The following is a 20802-nucleotide window of genomic DNA, read 5'->3' as shown; positions in this document are numbered from 1 at the left end:
CGATTTGGTACTCACCATCTCTGTGAATGCAGTGTTCCTTGCTGGGCAACACGACGTGAGCTAGGATGTTGGGGATCGGCGCCGGGGATTCCCTCCCGCTCTCGCCTTCGCGGGTCTCCGAACTGTCGCTGTCGGATACCGGCACCGGTTCCTGTCAAATCGCGAGTGTAAAAACAATAATGGACGACAAGCAACAACTCACAACAATTTCTGGCTCGACGACCAGGAGCGAAGCGTTCTGGGCCACCTCCCAAACCTTTACCATGTAACGGTATGTGTTGTCGCGTGACATTAGGCTGCCGAAGACGTGTTTGTCCTCGTTGGTTGATATTCCAACGGCGTTGGGTATTATCCTAGCGGTTTTTTCTTTCGTTATTTTCTCCACGGACAACATAGGAATGAGCAGCTGGAATCAGTTCGCATAAATATCTAACAACAAACAAGAATATTTCTTTGTGTTAATGTGACAATAAAGAACTAATTTGAAAAGACAAATTGTTGCGGAATATTATAAAACAAATAAATGTGGCGGGAGAAGTTTGCAAAATCTCCAAGACATGTCCCTAAGCACTTTGAGAGCAGAACAAGACATCTTGGAAAAATTTTCAAGGTGGAGGATTTACAACAACAAGGCCAATGATCCAAGAAAACTTTGCTCTTTGCGTGTCCATACTTGGCAGTTTTGCCAACTGACTTGTCCAGTTTTGTAACCTCGTTCCATCTTACACTCGTAACAAATGAGCCGCCACACTTTTTCTTTTTGCCGCGCCTGCCACCGTCTAATTTTACACTTCAAACGGTCGTCGCGGCTAGAACGTTAGTGTTAGATGAAAATGACGTTCACGAGAAATGTAGAGGTCTGGACGAAGTCCCTGATGGCGTTTGTCCAACGTTTGGAGACGCTGAGATGTGACCATTTTTGTCCGAGCACGTGAAAATTCAACATATTTTTGAAGTGAAAACTTCTTTACATTTTATTCGAGAGCAGTGAATTAGTTTCATGCGACACGGTAAAATACAAGCGAAAATCGTTCGCAGCACGACACGGCAAGCTAAAATCAAGAGAGGCGAGTTTTTTAGCGGAGCGAGCGAAAAACAATCAACTGTGCGTCACTTGTAAATTTTAAATTTTCATTGTACGTTGTGTTGTGACCTGACTGACCTCAGTGCAGAGCTGCAGGAGTAACTGTATATATATACAGGATATTTCACGAGTGATAATGAGCCTGACGTAATTTAAAATGCAACCCACATTATATTTCCGAAAAAAGCTGGCTACTGTCATTAAAATGTCCGGCTTTTTTCGAAAATGTATTGTGGGTTGAATGTATTATTCCGTCAGGCTCATTATCACTCGTGAAATACCCTGTATAGTTTTATATAATATAAACGATAAAGACACGACAAATATTGTAAGTTTACCGATTAATGTAGGATTTAATACGTAATTCTCAATTATATGGCTTCAACAATTCATCTGTTGGAAAAATTTGTGTAGCAAAATGTGAAGAGGAAAATGGACAAATTATTATAATACAGGGTATTGGAATTGCTGCGAAAACTTGTGTTCTGTGTTGTGTTCAATATCATCGCCAAGAAAATAAAACTTAAACATCCAAACCTAACCTCACAAATTTTGGTAGAGTGTACCTCTAAAAGCGGACGTATTTGCAGTTTCTATTAATTAATATGAAATAATATTAATTATTTATGCCTTGCTCCTTATTCCTCCATAATGATATATTTTTTATAGAATAGGTAAGTACATAATATTACTTAAAATCAGTAACGAGCATCATAGAAGTTTTCACTTCTGTCGTGCGGTCTTAAACACACTCTTTTTTTTCGTCGTCTTGTTTCTCTGCTATTGATGAAGATACTCCAAATATTTTTACGTATCCGTGAAAAGTACTTCAAGACGATCACTTTGACCATGACTTTCTACACCTGCGATGTTTGGTTTGCGAGCTGTGAGCATTCCCGTTGCGTGTCGCTCCAAGACGTCAAAAGTAAGGTTGGCAGAGTTGCCTTTTAGTACTTTTTGCTTTATATGGTTATGACAGCTTGGTTTTTGGCCACAAAGACACTCAACCAATTGAATCAGATGCTTTAATTAGGCACCGTTGCGTTTTATACCATGTTTACACGGTCTTATTTGACGTTTTTGACATTTGTCACGTTGACAGATTTTCCCCCAAACCCGAGTTACACCACACAGTTTTGTAAAAGTGTAAATTCCCTCAGTTTTATTTAGGTTAGTTCACGTAAGTTATGTTGTAACGTACTTTTACTCAGTTGCGGAGGTAAGCGTTACGTGTGCACTTGGTTTTATTAGTGGTGTGTTTAGAGCGCAGAAGAAACTTTACCTTTGTAACGTATCCGAACACGTTCGAGTAGAACGCGAAATAGTTCTTGGTAATGTACAAGTGACCCTGTAGCAGGATGTCGCCGATGAGGGCACAGGAATAGTCTGGATCGGCATGAAACACGCACTGTTAATTTTTGCGTAAAGCACAATCTCGTAAAAACTCACGATTAAGCACTTTTTCGTCTTCGTCCACGGCCGGAAAGTGCCTGTTGAATTTTTTCTGGCGCGCTTTCGACGTCGTAGGCACTTTGGACTCCTTCGCCGTCTTCGGACTCGGAGGTTCGGTCAGCTGAGCTTGGGCCGTCATGGCTGGCGTCGACGTGGACAGATGTTTCAAAGAGGCCCTGAAACAAAATGACTGTCATCTTCGACGGACACGAAAGAGTCGCTTCCAACTGGAATCCGTCGGTCGGATGCGACAGGATAACATTTTTATGCAGGATGCTTTGTTTAAGAGTGGCGCGGTGCAACAGATGGCGAAATTAATTACTTCCGATACGCGCTAACGACGCCAATTCAGATAATGGAACCGGGGACTCCGTGGACTGTTGGGACGAAGAAATACAAACTGCTGCTGACGACTGGAATGGAAGTGAACGCGGTGGATTTTGGAAAATGCGATTTGCTGTCTCGATCTACGACGATTTTCAATCGGAGTTCTAAAAATACTGGGCAATTCTCAAAAAGAAATACAAAACATTTCATGACCGCAGCGAGGGCAATAACTACACGAGGGACGAAAAGGCACTCATATTTTTAATAGTCTTGTTCACACATTACTTTATTGTTGTTTTGACGTATTACAATCTCTCTACCAATAAATTAACATAATCGGCTGTGGTTTTACTCCCAAAGGACTAAAATGACGTTTTACGCAAAGCTATGCAATTTTTTTTATACAGGTGTCTCAGCTAAGACTTTCGAGTCTAATAACTCAGTTATTTTCCAGCGGATTTTTGTGAAATTTAAAATGCAGATATTTTAGACGGTGAAGAATAAAATCCCATTAATGCAATCACCCAAGTCTTAAAAACGTAATTTTTACATGCCATGTTGAATCAATTAAGATTTACATAAAAAATTGATCGTCAATAAAAAATGCTGTAGGGAAAAATTCGTCCTTGAAAGACGTCTGGTTTGGAAGAAAAAAGAAAAAAACTGTGTTAAACGTGGCTGCAAATACAAAAACGTAGACGCTTATGAAACAAACGCGCAATTTTGCAGAATTTTGGTCATCCCTTTTCGCAGAAGCGCAGGTGACATATTTGACGTTTATCTTGCTAACCTTACAAACATTTACAAAGTTAAAGACAACATTTGGACGTAATTTATTATACTGGATGCGTTAATTCTTCCATAAAGGACTAAAACGCGATCGGGATATTTTAGCAAGGTAATTTAGTTCACGTACACTTCCTGTGTCTTCAAATACATTGACGACTCTCTTAACCTTACATTTTGTAAAGCCTACATTTGGATAGTGTTCCACGAGAAAACGAACTGTGTCATTGAAGTTCTTACGACACTCTCCACAAGCAATTTTTTTTTCTTTTTCAACAATATTGAAATTTCTGCCGCTGTAGTCTATTTTTAGAGTATTTTCAATAAAATTTCACAATTTGACGTTTCTAATAAAACGCGCCCAATTTTGACATACTTTAAAGGATGTACAAAATGTTGCTTGGCAATTAATCATCAATTGTTTCAAAAGGTAACTGCTCAAATATCTTCAAATTTTACATTAAATTTTTAACAACAAAATCTAATCTTTTCGTTGAATCAGACAAGTGATTTACTTAATTGTTTGTGTAGATCCCTATTTTTTAATGTTTAACAATCTAATAATAATCGCGCATCATTTTCGATAAAGGAAACATGTGTTAAAATTACATTTTTTAACTTGAGGTAATTTTATTATTACTAATTGAACCTTCACGGTCTAAAATATCTGCATTTTAAATTTCATAAAAATCCGTTGGCAAATAACCGAGATATTAGGCTCGAAAGTCTTAGCTGAGACACCCTGTATAGCATAAACGTATTAATTTTTATTGAGTTATTTTAGTTTCTAAGGTTATTAAACTACTAGTTTTGTTATTTATTATATTATTGAATTTCCTGTAGTTGATAAAAACTTGATAAGAAATAAAACAACGGTTGCTGTAATCAAGGTTGTAAAAAATGATAAGCACGTTTGAGAAACTGGAAATAAGAGGTAAGTATTTAATTTGTTTACAAATTGCATATTGTAAAGAAGTAAGTCATAAAAGTGTGCCAAAGAAGTTGGTTAGACTTGACACACTTTACTTTCTTTTCCACAACAATATTACGTCTGTTGCAAATTATTGATCCTTGTTTGATCTTTACAACTGGTACCATCTTCTGTAACCTCCAAATTAACATCTATAACTTAGAGATTAAGTTCAAAGGAAAATCTTTTTCACTCCAGTCTAAGTAATTTCGAAAAGTGTGACACAAAATGTATTTAAAAGCCAAATTAATTGCGCACATGAAGACCTGAATTTGGACAATGAGTGCGTCTTCACTAACCGGACTAACCAGTCTTGTGCGTAGATGCAAATCTAGAATGTTGTCTAATTCTAACTCGATACTGTTTTGACAATATAAAAGGAACCTTTTCACTTTATCATGTTTATTCTCAATCGAATTTCAATTGTTTCATTGCCAACAGATTCTCAAAACCGACATAACCTAAACTTTTTTAAATGTCGTGTCAAGTTAAAACATCCGGATGCCAGTCAGTGCCAAAAACACCAATATTTTTCAAAATATTGGTTTAAAAAAGTTTAGGTTATGTCGGTTTTCAGAAAAGAAAGACAGTTGGCACTCGGTGGCAACCAAGATATCGAGCGATCCATTAAATTTGTTACAAAATGTTATCAGTGGAGTTAAACGAAGGGCCCGTTTGTGCTTAGAACAAAATGTTGAACACTTTCAGCATCTGTTGTAACATTGTTTAATAAAATAAACATTACAATTGTAACTTTTCTCTTAATTCCTCGAATCTTAATTCGCCATTTTCTGTTTTACAATTGTCATTAAATGTGACGTTTGTCGCGATAGTTCAAAACTAGACGTGCGTTGGCACTTCCGGCGCCAACTCTAATAACAAATTTAATGGATCGCACGATGTTGAAAATGTAAAGTGTAAAAACCATTTTAATAAACAAACTACTTATTACAAAAATGAACCTTTGATGGTAAATTTCAAATTTATCTGTCAACACTGTCAAACCGAAAATGCGTTTAGATTGCAGTGGTACCAAAATCATTCAAATTTTCATTGTTACCAACAGATTCAGTCATTCTTGATCACTCCGTATTTAATTTGACATTTAACTCTTTCGAAAAAGATTTTACTTTGAAGCCAAAAATAGGTATTGTGAGACCGTTAGACTATATTCTAATTTTTTGCTTCCGTTTCCTGCACCATGATAGAGTTCTTTGTGAGTAAACTTTAAAACGACTTTTACAAAATTTTAGGCAATTAGTATTTCCGTTGTTCTCCGAACCAACACAGTTGAGCTTAATTGCGTTAAAGTAAAGTCATCAACCTGTCTTTTACAAGGTTGCAAGGTTGTTACATTCAAAACAACACTGTGTCAATCTTAAATGCCTTTCGATATTTATTACATTCATAAAATAGATAAAACCCGAACAAAAAATTTAATTCTAAATCCCTTAAATCCGGAGGAAATTGTTTAAACAATTTATAAAAATTGTTAACGTTTTTAAAGTTGAAATTTTCTAAGTCTTATTACTAACAAATTGGATTAAAATGATAAATATACCTGCCTTCAAAAAAAAATCGGGATTAGGGTAGGCTATGATTTATGTATCTTATCTAGTAATGGTTGGTAATAGACGTTTAACATGTGTACTGTGCTGTCCAAGGTTACTGCTGTGCTTTTAAAAATTGCATGTTACCAACTTCATAATTAAGTCATAGCCAACTCTAATTCCGAATTTATTTGAAGGCACGGTATGAAAATAGTTGTTTGTATATCGATTATCGAGGCCGCGAAATCATTCTTTAACATAGCGAGAGAAAAATCGTCGCCGAGGCCGCTTGCGGCCGAGGCAGACAATCTCGAGGATGTTAAAGGACTTCGCGGCCAAGGTGTACACAACATTTTTTGTGCAACCGAAAATTTGTAATTATTATAAAAATGCAAGCACAAAAAGCACGCAAAAAATGTTTTTCGCTGTTCAAAATCGAAAATTATTGGAAACTAGTTGGATTTAAAAAAAATGGGATACGTCAAAAAAAATGAACACTTTTTTTTTGGTTTTTTAATAGTGTGAAACGTTCTAGAGATAGGTTAGAATTATGGTCAAAATTCAATGACATTTTAAAAAATGATTTGATAGGTATTGACAAGTAGATAATTAATTGACAAACGGACAAAACCAAATTTACATTAGGAAAAGATTCATTTCCGGTTTTTTTTTTTGGATTCAACTGTACCTGTAATTGGCAGCGTTTTTTTTTTATAATACCCAAAAACGGGAATTTTTGAGAATTTTTAGACACTTATATTCTTTTTAATCAGTTGTTCCTAATTCGGTGGGAAATTGGAGTATCTGAACGTTCAAATGAAATCCTGGACTGGGAAGGCGTGGGAAACCGTCAGTTGCTTTGCTTTTTTAAAGTGTAAATTGACAGTTGTAATTAGAGCGTGTTGACAGCTAACCTAAAATTTATAAACAAAAATGTTTGTTTTTTCTTTCTTTGCAATGTTTTACATTAAAAATAGAATAACTAACGATTCCTATTCTCGAAGCAAATATCCAAGGGCACCCTTTGCTCAAAACAAACATGTTCAATCATGTGCCGATTAAACATAAACAAATGTCATTCGTGTGAAACGGCGGGAAACTGTTCCAAATGGTTTACTTTTTGAAAGCATACTCAGCCCAGCTTTTCATTTGAACGCATGATATAATAATTACAAAATGGCCGTCCTTGACTTTTTCGCAGTACATTTTATGGTCTACAAAAAAATTCCACGCAATTAAGCTCTATCTGGCATAGCTTTCCAGTCCAAAACGTAATTTCCAAAACTTTAATAATTGTTATAAATTGTTTAAACAATTTCCTGAAATTTTTCCTCACAAGTAAATGTATAATAGGTTCAAATGAACCATTCTGTACCAGCCACACATTTTTTACTCTTGTAATAATTAATGATCATTATCAATCTCTATTATTTCTTTCTCTTCCAACCAAAGAGCAACTCACAATTAACGTTATCTGCAAAAACTTTTAATTATGTGATATAACCTATCAGAATGTAGGTCAAGCGTGTTAATAAATTTATCTTTACTCCTTTCAATAACACTGGATAAAGCGCCAGCCTCGTTTCGATATCGTAACAATTTTTTCATTTTTTTTTTTATGATGATCTTTGGATTGTTGCCTCGTTATGTTAATGGTCGACGTCAACAGTTGCCTTGCAACGCCCAACGCGGAAAAAAAAAGTAAAAATAAATTGTAAATAAGTGGAAGGAAAGTCCAAAGTTAAACAAGACATGAAAAAGAAATCTCACAAGCACACTCACTAAAATATTGCAAAATAAAACAGACAATGGTGTTGGCGAATATGGTACTGCTAATAACACCTATGATAATAACTACATGGGAAAGAGAAAGTCTTCGATAAGAACAGGTCTCGTTCGCATTGCGTCACAATAGGAAGCAGGACTTCGACAGCCAAGCAAGCAAATTTGATTGTCGAAGAAATCCGATTGGAGGTACCGCATCTAGGCAAGGCAACAATCGAAAGTTCACGGTCGCAATGAAATGTTTCCGAACCGGTGTTCCAGTGACATTTCGCGGCGCAAAATTGTTAAAAACTCTTACGAATCAAAATCAGTGCTCCAACTGGACCCGCTGCTGTTGGAACCGCTGCTGCTGATACTGGTGGTGTCGTCTTTCTGCATCTTCGCTGCTCGATTAACCAGTTGGAATTTTCTCATGTAAAACTCTACCGGAAATACGTTTTCGTCGTACCGAGGAGAAATAACAACTGAACACCGAACAGCCAGATAAGGTGTATAAAAAGATAAGCCTTATCCGCTGTCAATCGTGTCAATCGATACCTCCCATCAGGTGCTGTTGTCGTAGTTATTGTGATCATCTGTAGATAACAGCGGCCCCGTGGTGGGCACTTGCGGCGCCCGCGACTGGGTACCACCGACCACAACGTGTACCACTGGTACACTACAACCACCACCACGTATTGGTGGTACCCTTATCTAAGTTTGCGCACCTGTTTCCTCTAGAAAAGCCGTTATCGCCGCTTTTATTAATTGGAGAGTTATTTTCGCGATTAACCAGTGCGATAATTCGCCCGCATGTGTTGTTTTGTAGATTTCCATCGCTTTTCTAAAAATATACAGCGCGGTCCTCCAGATAGGTCCCAAAAATTCCACTTGTCCTTCGGTACTTACTTATCGCATTTAGTGAAGAGCGAGTGACTGGGACTCCTCTGGATTGACGGGGACGTGCATCCTGGACTGCACGGCTGAGACGCGGGCTGTTCCGTAAGTCCACCGGGGGAAGTACCGAGGATCCCTTGCGGCGTACCGGGAGCCGAACGGGCCCCCGCGCTCCCGAAATTTCCAGAGGACCTGCGACAAAAATACCATGTGTTATTTACTATCTCTTATCACACGATCAATTCTTCTTATCGGTATTAATCATCTCCCAAACGCGAAACGCAAAATGGAGTTATATAATGGAGATTTCTGGGCACTTCGAAGTACTTCGTGTGGGGATGGCGATATAGTAGACATCTGCAAAAGTTCCCCTTTGAATTAAACATGGGGAGGAGGACGCAAACGTGGTAGCGAACTTGATAGATCGATAAAGACGGCGACTGGTGGATTAGGGTGATTCATCGCTGGTGACAATTCACCATTCATTATTTAACAGATTCGATAACAGTTACACGTCAGGATATGTCTAAGTAATCATTTTGAGATGAACCTTTTATTGGTGTGACTAATAAATTCCACACATCTGCAATCTGGATAATAGTCTCCTCATATTTTTATGGTATCGGGTGTTCATTTAAATTTCCGGTCAAAGTTGGCGTTGAAGAGTCGATTGTGAACGCACTACGTATTCCGGATGACGGATCAGCTGTTTAAATCTTACATTTTCATACGAGTGGTGCGTTCACAATCGACTCTTCGACGCCAACTTTGTCCGGAAATTTAAATGAACACCCGATAGTTACGCCACCTTTGATGTATTTTTGAGAAAGTTCTGACCTGAATAACTGGCGATTTAATTCAGATGTGGTCGACCTTCGATAGTTCATAACAGAGCTGTGAACTGATACTTTTTATGGGAGCGAAAAAGTCGCGAACATGAGAAGAGGAAAATCTTGAACACTTCGTTCACCCTTTTTTGCCAACCCAAAACTTACGAAAACTTCATTTTGAGCAGAAAACTCGGAAACACGCTTTTGACAAATGAACCAAGTGTCCAAGTCATGGTCGCAAATAGGTGGTGCAGCGCAAATGTGTAGTTATCTTTGTCCTACACATTAATTACCAATATGCGTCATCTTTCTCAAACTTGCAATTTTGCGCCGTTACCATGACAATACAAGTTGCGACCATCGCAGATCAATTTGAAATCGGCCTCTAAGTGTAGAGAATTGTCAATTAACTCGAAAAAGTGTCAAAGGGTAGTTCTGGTATGAACATGTTTGTCTCTTTTATTTTTTGCTAAAATGGTTTTCCCCCAAGAAAGCAGAGGGGCTAAAGGGACCTTTACAATTAAGGATACTCTTTGTCGCACAATGACGTCACTGCAGAAAGGAATTCTGCGTCCTGTGAGACAACAAAAATGTAGACAGCTGAGGTCACCATACATGAGTGGGATTTCCTCGAGGAAAAAGCCTCCGGGATTTCCTTGGGATTTCCTCTACCGAACCCTCCCCCACACACAGAGCAAATTTTCCTCAAGGAAATCCCCAAGGCCGACTATCGCCAACACAATACCCGCAAGCAAGAGACAAAAAATTCGGCCTCAAGGCGGAAAAAGGATTGATTTTAGTTCTGGATTTTCATATCTCTCCGGCCTCAAGGACGCCACCACACACGTTGCGGAATTCCTCACGGCTTGGACCTTGAGGAAATCCCGCTCGTGTATGGCTGCCTTTAGGTAAAATAACATCGACGAATAATCTAACACAAACCAATGGAAAAAAAGTGCAGCGGTCAACTGTTCTCTCACAATGCGCAAATCTACTCTGCGCATATTTTCCATCTCTTATAATTATGTAAAGGTCCGTAGGTATTTCCTCGTGAGTATTTTTTGTTGATTTGGATAATTATTGGAGAGAAATGGATCTAGAAGAAAAGTTTTAGAAGCTCAAAAACTCACAAAGCAAAATGACAGACTTTTTAATAGTAGTTTATTTAACGAGTTCGTGTGTAAATTGGGCTTTTTTTGGAATGAGTGGGTCAGTTTAAAACGCGAGTGAAACGAGCGTTTTAAAGGCCCACGAGTGCCAAAAAATATAGAGTGAATGAAACATCTAATAAACATATTTGCAATTTGTTTGTAAGTGTTAATTTCGTAATGAATATTAATTGACGAAATAGGTATTTGTATTACAAGAAGGCTAAATGTATCATGTCCTCCCACGGGTGAACTAATTACCTAATGATATCAGGTGTTCATTTAAATTTATCTTCAAAGTAGGCGTTGACGAGTCGATTGTGAACGCACCAATTACAGATCACGGACCAGCTGTTTAAATCTAACCTCACTTTTTTGCGTTGTTTGTGTTTTTACTTTGCATACTGACGCCAACTTTGAGGAGAAATTTAAATGAACACCCGATACTTTAGTCCAGAGGTGTACATATCATTCTTTTCACTACCTTCTTTTTATTTTTTCAACAAAAACTCTTAAAATTCACACATTTGCAAAATTAGACCCTCGCAGTAAGCGCACTTGCCATTATCAAGGTTGCGTTTTATGACCAGCTTATTTTATCCTCGGTCGTTATGTCTGCTTGCTTCAGAGTTCACTGTTGAGTGATCTAGTTTTATTAAAAAATTCCCCTAATAAATGTAAAAATAAATCTAATATCCATTCTCCTCAAAACTCGAACTGATCGACTCTTTGCACATTTTTTTTAATCGACGCTTTTTGCACATTTTTTTCATTTTACTTTCAATTTTCTTAGAATGTTCTTCCCATTTGCTTGAAACAATTAATTGTCAAAAGAATTATTTATTTTTAAAAAATAATTAAATGCACCTGGTCTTTGACAAGACGTAGGTCTACAGGTGTCGCTGGTTCTTGACAGATTACCATATATTAACACATTTTATAACCTAGCCAAAGTACAATTAAAACAATTTATTACCGTTATTAAAAAAGCATAAACTGTCAATTCACCTGTTCACGTCACAATAAATTTTCTTACAGCTATAGGCCAAAAACATTATTTATCGTTGACAAAAATGTAAATTTGGTCTTTGCAAATACAGCAGTGTTATTTGTGTACCAAGGCCAAAAAGTGCATCGTTTTCGTCTGAGTCTGAGTTTTCCAGCCGAGGCGCAGCCGAGGCTTGAAAACAGGCGAGGACAAAAGACAAGATTTTATTGTAGTATTTTTTATCAGCTTGCCAACAAAACGAGAAATTTACAATTTGCAATACAATTACATATGTACTTATTTACATAATTTATGGTGACAGGACAATTATCGGTTTTGTCGGTTTCGTTGCTAACTTAGTAAACAGACCAACAGATGGCACGGGTCACCGTCCGAAAATAAAGTCACTAGATATGTATATCTAGTGACTTTATCCGTCCAAAAAAGAGTTACTTTTCGTCCGCTTGTACGTAAAATTACCGTTTTCAATAAGGGTGACTAAAAACCAATTAAAATCATCAATGGGATTTTAGTTTAAAATGTTTCATTTCGCAAAACCTCCGAGAGTTTCTGTAGAAGTTCTCCGAGAGAAATAATCTCCCAAAGAGTGTGTTGGCACCAACACTTTACGAGTGGTGGAAACACCCACCAATAAATACCAGAGTCTACTAATTTCAAAAAATACATTCTAATCACCTCGAGACAAAAAACCTGTTTACACTAGACTAGATGCACTTAAGAACAAACACTTGTATCAGATTGTTACCGTTGTATGAAATCATCAAGAGGTTTTTGACCAAAGTACAACAAAGGAAACAGAAACCGGCATTGTGTTTGTTGTGACGAATAATATTTTTGTTTGGTCATTTGTCACTATCATTTTGTTATTTATCAATATTACGTTGGAGATAAAGAGATTATGTTTCGTACCGCTACAGCATCAGAGGTCGAAGTACTTTCGACAAAAGACTCCTGAAAAACTGTTATCTACTTTTGCAAACAGTTGCAAAAACACGGCGTTATCTTCTAGACAACACACACAACTGGAATCAACAACACTGAAGCGTCAAATAAATGTTACTGTTATGTTCTGACCTGCCACATTGACACGGTATTCAGGCAGGATATATTATCATTACAGATATTTGATAAATCTCTCAATTAGTAATGATTTCTTAGAAAGCACCATTTTTTATCATTTATTTTGTTATATCACTTTGAGCGAAGTATTGAAGTTACAACGGAACGTGATTTCCCAGGGGGCCACCCATCCAAACACTAACCGCACCGGGCATTGCTTAGCTACACTGATTTATATTACATATTCTTAAAAAAACTATTATTATACATATTATTATATGAACGTGTTTTTTGAAAGAAATGTCTCTTTGTTTTGATAAAATAGATTCGTGTCTAGCATTTAGTAATGGAGTAAATTTAATAAAACAGACCGGACAAAAATCCATCCCGTGCGGCAACACTTCAATTAACAAAATAGTTCCTATTTGAGATGTCACGCAAGTTCATCGTTTCGTCCATTGAAAGCTCGCCTAACCAAACAGCTTTGGCGTGATTGTGTCGGAAACAGAAACGCCTCACTCACTTCATTCATAAAACTCACTTTGTTTTCGCCGATCCTGACTGCAATCTCGTTTTAGTGTTGGTTTTATGTGCGATCACCTTTATTAGCTCCAGCTTGATTTACGACTTTTCTCAATGGAACTGTGAAAATTGTCGAGCGACACTGGCGCACGTCGCATCCGCTAAAAACGAAATCGTGACTGAAAAATACTTGAGCTTCGGCCAAAGCTTTCCGAGTACCTACACGAGACCGGTGCTTTCGTCACCGTTCCCTCGGTGTGCGTATATTTTGGGTCTGGACTCGTTCATCACTGGTATTGTTTACTTCTGAAAATTTTCGTCCTACTGACAATTTATTAAAAATACTGCGTGGAGTACGTCGAATTTTGGGGATTCGCAGGAGCTGAGTTAAAATTAATTTCTACTCGATATTTGTTTTTAGAAGTGGAGCTGCCAGTCGGGCGGAAATTTATGAGCTTTCAATTGATCATGATGATTGTTCAAAAGTTTCCAGACAATTTTTGCACACTGCGAGGCCAAGTTCAAGACCAACGCGTCAGATTCACGACTAGAAGCAAAAAAATGTTCGAAGAAGATCTGGAATGGCCCAGAATGCCTATATCCCACCAATTGTCGTCTATAAAGTACTACCTTGTCACACTTATTTTTTACAAAATGTAACTAGAATGAGAAGATCTAAGTAAATCCAGATCAAAGGCTGAGAACCACCAAAAAATGTTAACCCAATAGCTGGGAGAAAAAAGGTTCAGCAGACGATGCTTCACCACAGTCGTCTACCAAGACAGATGGCCAGAAAGAAATATCTACAAAGGAACAGAAGGCATAAAAGAAAAAGCTTTCAGAGATGTTGAAAATCGTAAAAATGAAGTAATTATGTTCGGAGAAGACAAAATAATAGTGTAGCAAATAAATAGGATATAGAAAGACTTCTACCATATTCTTGTACTACTATATGGGGTTAAAGATTGCAAGGCAGAAGTACCTGGACCATTGACCAGTGATAAAAATTCAGCTAATATACCTAGTAGTAGTCGTAACAGAAAAAGATCACGGAGTTGTGCTAAATCCAACAGAAGAAATGGTAGTACCATTGTCATCAACCAATGATGATTGAGTATCAAAATAATTTACCAAAGAAGTAATTTTCCCATTAGCTACTGCTGACGAACTGTTGACAAAATCAACACTTGCAGAACCATCTGGTATAGATGTAAAAGATAATCACATAGAAGTACCTCGATTGAGTGATACGAAGCTGTCAAAAAGTGTGTACTTGACAGAAACCTAATCCACCAATGATTCATCAGAGGGAGATTAATATTTTCTACAAGAGAGGAAAAGAAGAACTTTTCAAAACGACAAGATACATCTGATTTGTTTGCATTGGAGCAAATCCAACGGAGATCTTATAGGAAAATAATGTGTACAGCATTTTAGATCTAGATCTAGCCATTAATGTTTCACCCCGTTGTCGTAGATTTTATTAGCAGATTACTCATTCTGCTCTACATTAGCTGCTCTATATTAGCAGATTACTCATTGCTCTACAGGACATAGCAGTACCTTAATGATAGACCAGTGGTAAGGATCTACCAAAAAATGTGTATCTAAGAGATCTAACCACGTGATTCAACACAAGAACATTGATATTTGCTACAATCGAGCAAAAGAGGAACTTTCAAGAACGGGAAGATACCTCCGCATCTGTTATTTTTCCACCGTTGAATCAAAGCTATTAAAAAATAATATTTCAGACCTAGATCTGACAACCTACACCAACACGGGATTTTGTTATGATTTGAGGGGTCTTTTCGGACTAGCAGATTTTTATTACACCCATAATAACCCTCGGTAGAGACCCCTGGAAAGCCTCACGCGGGTGGGACACTCTCAAAGTCAAGTACTTTCATAGGGTGTGGTCATTGTAGCAGCATTTGCTTCCTTGTGTATGAGTCCACAGGACTAGAGAAGAAAACCTCGGAAAAAAAACCTCTTCCAATTACAGTCCGGGCAGGGATTTGAACCCCGAACCTCCCGAATTTAAAGCAGGCGCGCTTGACACGCACCCACAGTACTCCGTATCTGACAACATTTCATAGTCAAGATAGATCTAGATGTGAATTTTCAACCCCGTCCTCGTAGATTTTATTAGCAAATCAGACTCTGCTGACTATTTCTTCTTAATTAATCGATATGCCAAGACATTATCCAGTGAGGTCAAAAATCAATTTGAAAATAATGCGTCAAGAGATAATGACCCAAAATATTATGTAAACTTGTTAAAAACTGTACTGGCCTTCGCAATTCCCGATTTAAACCCGACAGAAAACATGTGGTACAACATTGATGATTTAATTAAACACCATAGCTACAACAATTTACTTAAGCTCTGAGGGGGTCGACAAGTTCTATATTATTATTACACTAAATATTTAAATACATAAATAAACAAATAAAAGCTGTCAAACATTTTTCTAAACTGCCAATGTACAAAATTAGAGCAGACACGCGTCAGCTTGTTGAACAGCGACAAATTTCAAATCGGTTTAGCACTGTGTTTAAATTAAAATACTGTACTATTGTCTATTGCCTAATCAGCGATGTAAATTTTTGCAAAACCGGTAATTTTACGCAACACTTTTAATGTTTCCTGTTTTACGTAATCCTCAACTGTTGTCCTTTTTCTACTTAAAGAACTCACGTCAATCGATACATCCGGTACAAACCTCTGCATTAAGATAAGCTCCATCATTACATTCCTAATCTCCATTTTATAATAAGTTGTACGATTAACATCGATGGTATTTACGAGTGAAATCAACCTTGTGATTCGCGAGTCCGTGGGAAGAAAGAGTTCGATGTGCTACTCCAGTTTCACGAGTCATATCAAGCCTTCCCACCGATTAGTACGGTTGAAAAGGGATCACGTGACAAATGAATTATATTCCCAAACGAAATCAGAGTAAATATTAACGAATAACAAATAAAGCATGTGTTTTAGATCACCTTAATTTTATCAGACAGGGTCGTAACAATTTTGAGGTCTTGGAACTTTGACCCGACGACAAAGTCAATGGAAAAAGGCAATTAAATGTTTTAAATGCATGTCAAGAGTTATTATAAACAAGGCTCCCAATATCTGTACCCTTGTTAGCGTTTATTAAAAGTCTTACACACAAGCGATAACACCCAACGTATGAATAAAACATCACCGATAACCCTGGCTACTTACGTTTTGGCGACTGTTGAATTCGACACGATAAGCAAAATTTTGTATTTCTGATCGACTGTTATGTTGCAATTTGTCGGTGTATTTAGTGCCGACACATTTGGAACGGATTAATTAAACCATCTGGTTTATCAAGTGAAGATGTGTCGTAAATATTTCACAGTTGCTGCAACCAGGAAGCGAAAAATCTACTTCTTCTGTGGCAACATCCCCGATCACGATTCGCCCAAATACGAGTGGCAACCGCTTTGTTCTTTGTTTATCTAATTCCACGGAATGCCAAAGCTCCATTAGGGACGGTCCAATGAAAGTTTCATTAATTACGGTCATAACTTATTCATATTTGTCCCCATTACAGTTTTTCCTCCACTTTCGTTCGAATTTTTTCTGCGATCAGCGCCAGCTTTAAAACACGTGTAAAACACACGAGTGTAAATAAACAAGTATTAATAGAATTTTAAATAGGTTGTGAAGTCTTAAATTATCGACACCAATTCGATTCTTACATGGAGGGGATGGTTCCACGAAGGGTGCTGAACTGGGACGTGGGGGACAAGTAATTGTTTTGATTATGGTAATTTCCGCGGGGTCACTTAATGCACACATATCTAATGCATGTTCGATAATTAAAAAGGCTCATTTTGGTGATGGTGGCGTCCATTAAGCAAATTGGGGAATGTTTTGTTGGGTTCTTGGCCAGAACAGCTACGCTGACGTCAGAAGTTAGGTCGTTTCATTTTTTTATTATCTCTTTCGAAAGATACATACATATTTTACGAGTTGACAGATCATCCAACAGATAAAGATTCTCGTTCGCAGGATTTATTTAAAGGGTGTTTGTTATGTTTGGTGCCCTTGTGGCGTGGCGTTAACTAACCACTACACCGAAAACAACCTCCACAATAAACTTTGAGCTCATACAGGTTTACAATCAAGTCCGGGATTGCAGACGTCCAACGATCACAGATTTTGGGATATAATAATTTTTGGACGACCACTACGTGCAAATTTTTCAACGTATTTTTCGACGTGTCATTCCTCCCATACTAATGAATCCACGTCAAATATTTCTTACATGTTCATCAACGGTACTTCCAGACGAACTTTTTGACCATGACTCTGTGTACCTGCGATGCCTGGTTTACGAGCTGCGGCGCTGCGAGCGTTAGAAATGTCACGTCGTGCTTGGATGTTAGTTAACGTCAAAGCTGACACAATCGAGATCTTTTGGTTCTATTAGAAAATGCCCGAAAGAAGTCAAATCGATTTCAAGAGTTGATATGCAGGTGTCTCAGCTAAGACTTTCGAGCCTAATAACTCAGTTATTTTCCAGCGGATTTTTGTGAAATTTAAAATGCCAGATATTTTAGACAGTGAAGAATAAAATCCCGTTAATGCAATCACCCAAGTCTTAAAAACGTAATTTTTACATGCCTTTTTAAAATGTTGAATCAATTAAGATTTACATAAAAAAATGATCGTCAATAAAAAATGCTGTAGGGAAAAACTCGTCCTTGAAAGACGTCTGGTTTGCAAGAAAAAGGCAAAAAACTGTGTTAAACGTGGCTGCAAATGCAAAAACGTAGACGCGTATGAAACAAACGCGCAATTTTGCAGAATTTTGGTCATCCCTTTTCGCAGAAGCGCAGGTGACACATTTGACGTTTATCTTGCTAACCTTACAAACACTTACAAAGTTAAAGACAACATTTAGACGTAATTTATTATACTGGATGCTTTAATTCTTCCATAAAGGACTAAAACACGATCGGGATATTTTAGCAAGGTAATTTAGTTCACGTACGCTTCCTGTGTCTTCAAATAAATTGACGACTCTCTTAACCTTACATTTTGTAAAGCCTACATTTGGATAGTGTTTCACGAGAAAACGAACTGTGTCATTGAAGTTCTTACGACACTCTCCATAGGCATTTTTTTTTCGTTTTTCAACAATATTGAAATTTCTGCCGCTGTAGTCTATTTTTAGAGTATTTTCAATAAAATTTCACAATTTGACGTTTCTAGTAAAACGCGCCCAATTTTGACAGACTTTAAAGGGTGTACAAAATCTTGCTTGGCAATTAATCATCAATTGTTTCAAAAGGTAACTGCTCAAATATCTTCAAATTTGACATTAAATTTTTAACGACAAAATCTAATCTTTTCGTTGAATCAGACAAGTGATTTACTTAATTGTTTGTGTAGATCCCTATTTTTTAATGTTTAACAATCCAATAATAATCGCGCATAATTTTCGATAAAGGAAACATGTGTTAAAATTACATTTTTTAACTTGAGGTAATTTTATTATTACTAATTGAACCTTCAGGGTCTAAAATATCTGCATTTTAAATTCCATAAAAATCCGTTGGCAAATAACCGAGATATTAGGCTCGAAAGTCTTAGTTGAAACACCCTGTCTATTGGAATAAAGATGGGCTCAGAACTGGGCCTTGCAGTGTGCCATAACAGAAGAGGTGAGGAAATTCTTGAATTTAAAGTTGCAACTGGAGGAAAAATTGTAAGATTTTGTTAGAATCTAATCAGGTATGCAAGCTTTAAGGCCTTAGTAAATCGCAGAAAAGTGTGCAATGATATTGTTCCTTATCAAAATAATTTGGAATGTTAGAGATTAAAATAGCTTGAGATAAAATTGTTGATTTTTGTTTCTTAGATTATATTTGTCAAAGTGGAAGGTTGATTTAATAACAACATAAATTATAAGAAAACAACAATGATAATTTCCAAAGCGGATGTCGTGTAAAAAGTGGGCATAAAGAGAATAAATGATAATACAAAAAATAGTGTTTGTTTGATTGAAATATCCGTAAAGATAAAATAAATCCGGGTTCGATGCCGCGCCCCCTTTTACAATAACGATAATAAAATACTTTTAATTATTCTACATAAGAAAATACTTTGATTTTGCTTTCTACAAACAAACAATAAATAATTTTATTGTTTTCAACTGTCATAAATTCTCATTTTTCTCCTTTGTAAACTGCCCTAAAGCAAAATGAGCAGATAACGAACCGTTGCCCTAGACAACACATTCAACACATTTCTGACAGGTCTTGAAAAATTTGTCAAAACTGTCAAAAGCAAATGCAAAACCATTTTTAAAAGATTTGGAAACTTCAGGGACGTCGTTTCAAACAATAAAATTTTGTATGCGACTCATTTCTGTGTAAATTGGGCTTTTCTAATTGCCCTCGAGGCCTTAAAACCCTGGCTACGCTCGTGTTTTAATCTTGTCCCTCGGGCAATTAGAAAAGCCCAATTTACACAGAAACTCGTAGCATAAATAACTATTAATTTTTGTACATAAGAAAATACAGTCGGTTGCAAAAAAATCATAAAAATCAAAAGCACTGAATTTTCATATTTTTAACACATATGTACGTACTTATAAATCAGGCATTTCTATCTTTTAATGGCATGCATTTTCAAACAGGTAATGTCTGACAGAAGAAATGTCATTATGTCTGACGTAAGAAATGAAAAGTTTTGACATTTTGCTTGTCTCGGTAACTTCAAAATTGACAACAAGGATGAATTAAACTACAGAAAATTTGATGTAGGTACTCGATTTTTTTGCAACCGACTGTACTTTGATTTTGCTTTCTATAAACAAACAATAAATAATTTTATTACAGTGTTTGTACAGGGTATCTATAAATGATTGTCGGGTCAAGCCAGCTTTGGAAAAAATATCATTGTGCCGCTTTTTTGAAACCAACGCCTAATTTTAATTCGTTCTTAACTGTCACTTCTAACCTTGACGTTTTGTTCGCGCTTTTCAGTCAAGTTTTCGTTCTTTATCGCAGCTAATCAGTAATCAGTTAATAAACACCTGTATGTTTCAATACAAATTGCAAATACGTCCGCTTTTAGAGGTAAACAAACTGCCAGAATTTATGAGGTTAGGTTTTAATGTTTAAGTTTTATTTTAGCTTTATTTTCTTGATGGTTTATTCTATTGAACAGAACACGTTGATTGTTGTTTCTTACTTTCGAAATGGAAGGTTTATTAATGGTGAATGGACATATTCATTTTCTGATTGTAAAAATGAACACGGGGCAAAATATCCAGACAATATTCTTCGTTAACTCACATTGGGCGAATTGTGAACAAGTTTTCAACAACCAGAACAGTTAGCAAGGGTAAATCAACA

General features: G+C 36.8%; 1 protein-coding gene across 4 annotated transcripts in view; it reads right to left on the bottom strand.

The window, feature by feature from the left end:
- Positions 1 to 20802, bottom strand: part of LOC138136213 (GRAM domain-containing protein 2B-like) — a 46135-nt gene that overhangs the window by 1339 nt on the left and 23994 nt on the right. For 3 of the 4 annotated variants that reach the window (XM_069055276.1, XM_069055278.1, XM_069055279.1), the window contains 5 exons: positions 8843 to 9022; positions 2534 to 2712; positions 2367 to 2470; positions 203 to 406; positions 16 to 151 (listed from right to left, as the gene is read on the bottom strand). In XM_069055276.1, the coding sequence (XP_068911377.1) occupies positions 16 to 151; positions 203 to 406; positions 2367 to 2470; positions 2534 to 2712; positions 8843 to 9022 (803 nt within the window). The remainder of the gene's footprint in view (positions 1 to 15; positions 152 to 202; positions 407 to 2366; positions 2471 to 2533; positions 2713 to 8842; positions 9023 to 20802) is intronic. The other variant, XM_069055277.1, reaches the window with a different exon arrangement.

Source organism: Tenebrio molitor, chromosome 8, assembly GCF_963966145.1.
Source record: "Tenebrio molitor chromosome 8, icTenMoli1.1, whole genome shotgun sequence".
Lineage (NCBI taxonomy): Eukaryota > Metazoa > Arthropoda > Insecta > Coleoptera > Tenebrionidae > Tenebrio > Tenebrio molitor.
Note: the sequence above shows the minus strand (reverse complement) of the source record. Positions and strands in the feature narration are given on the sequence as shown.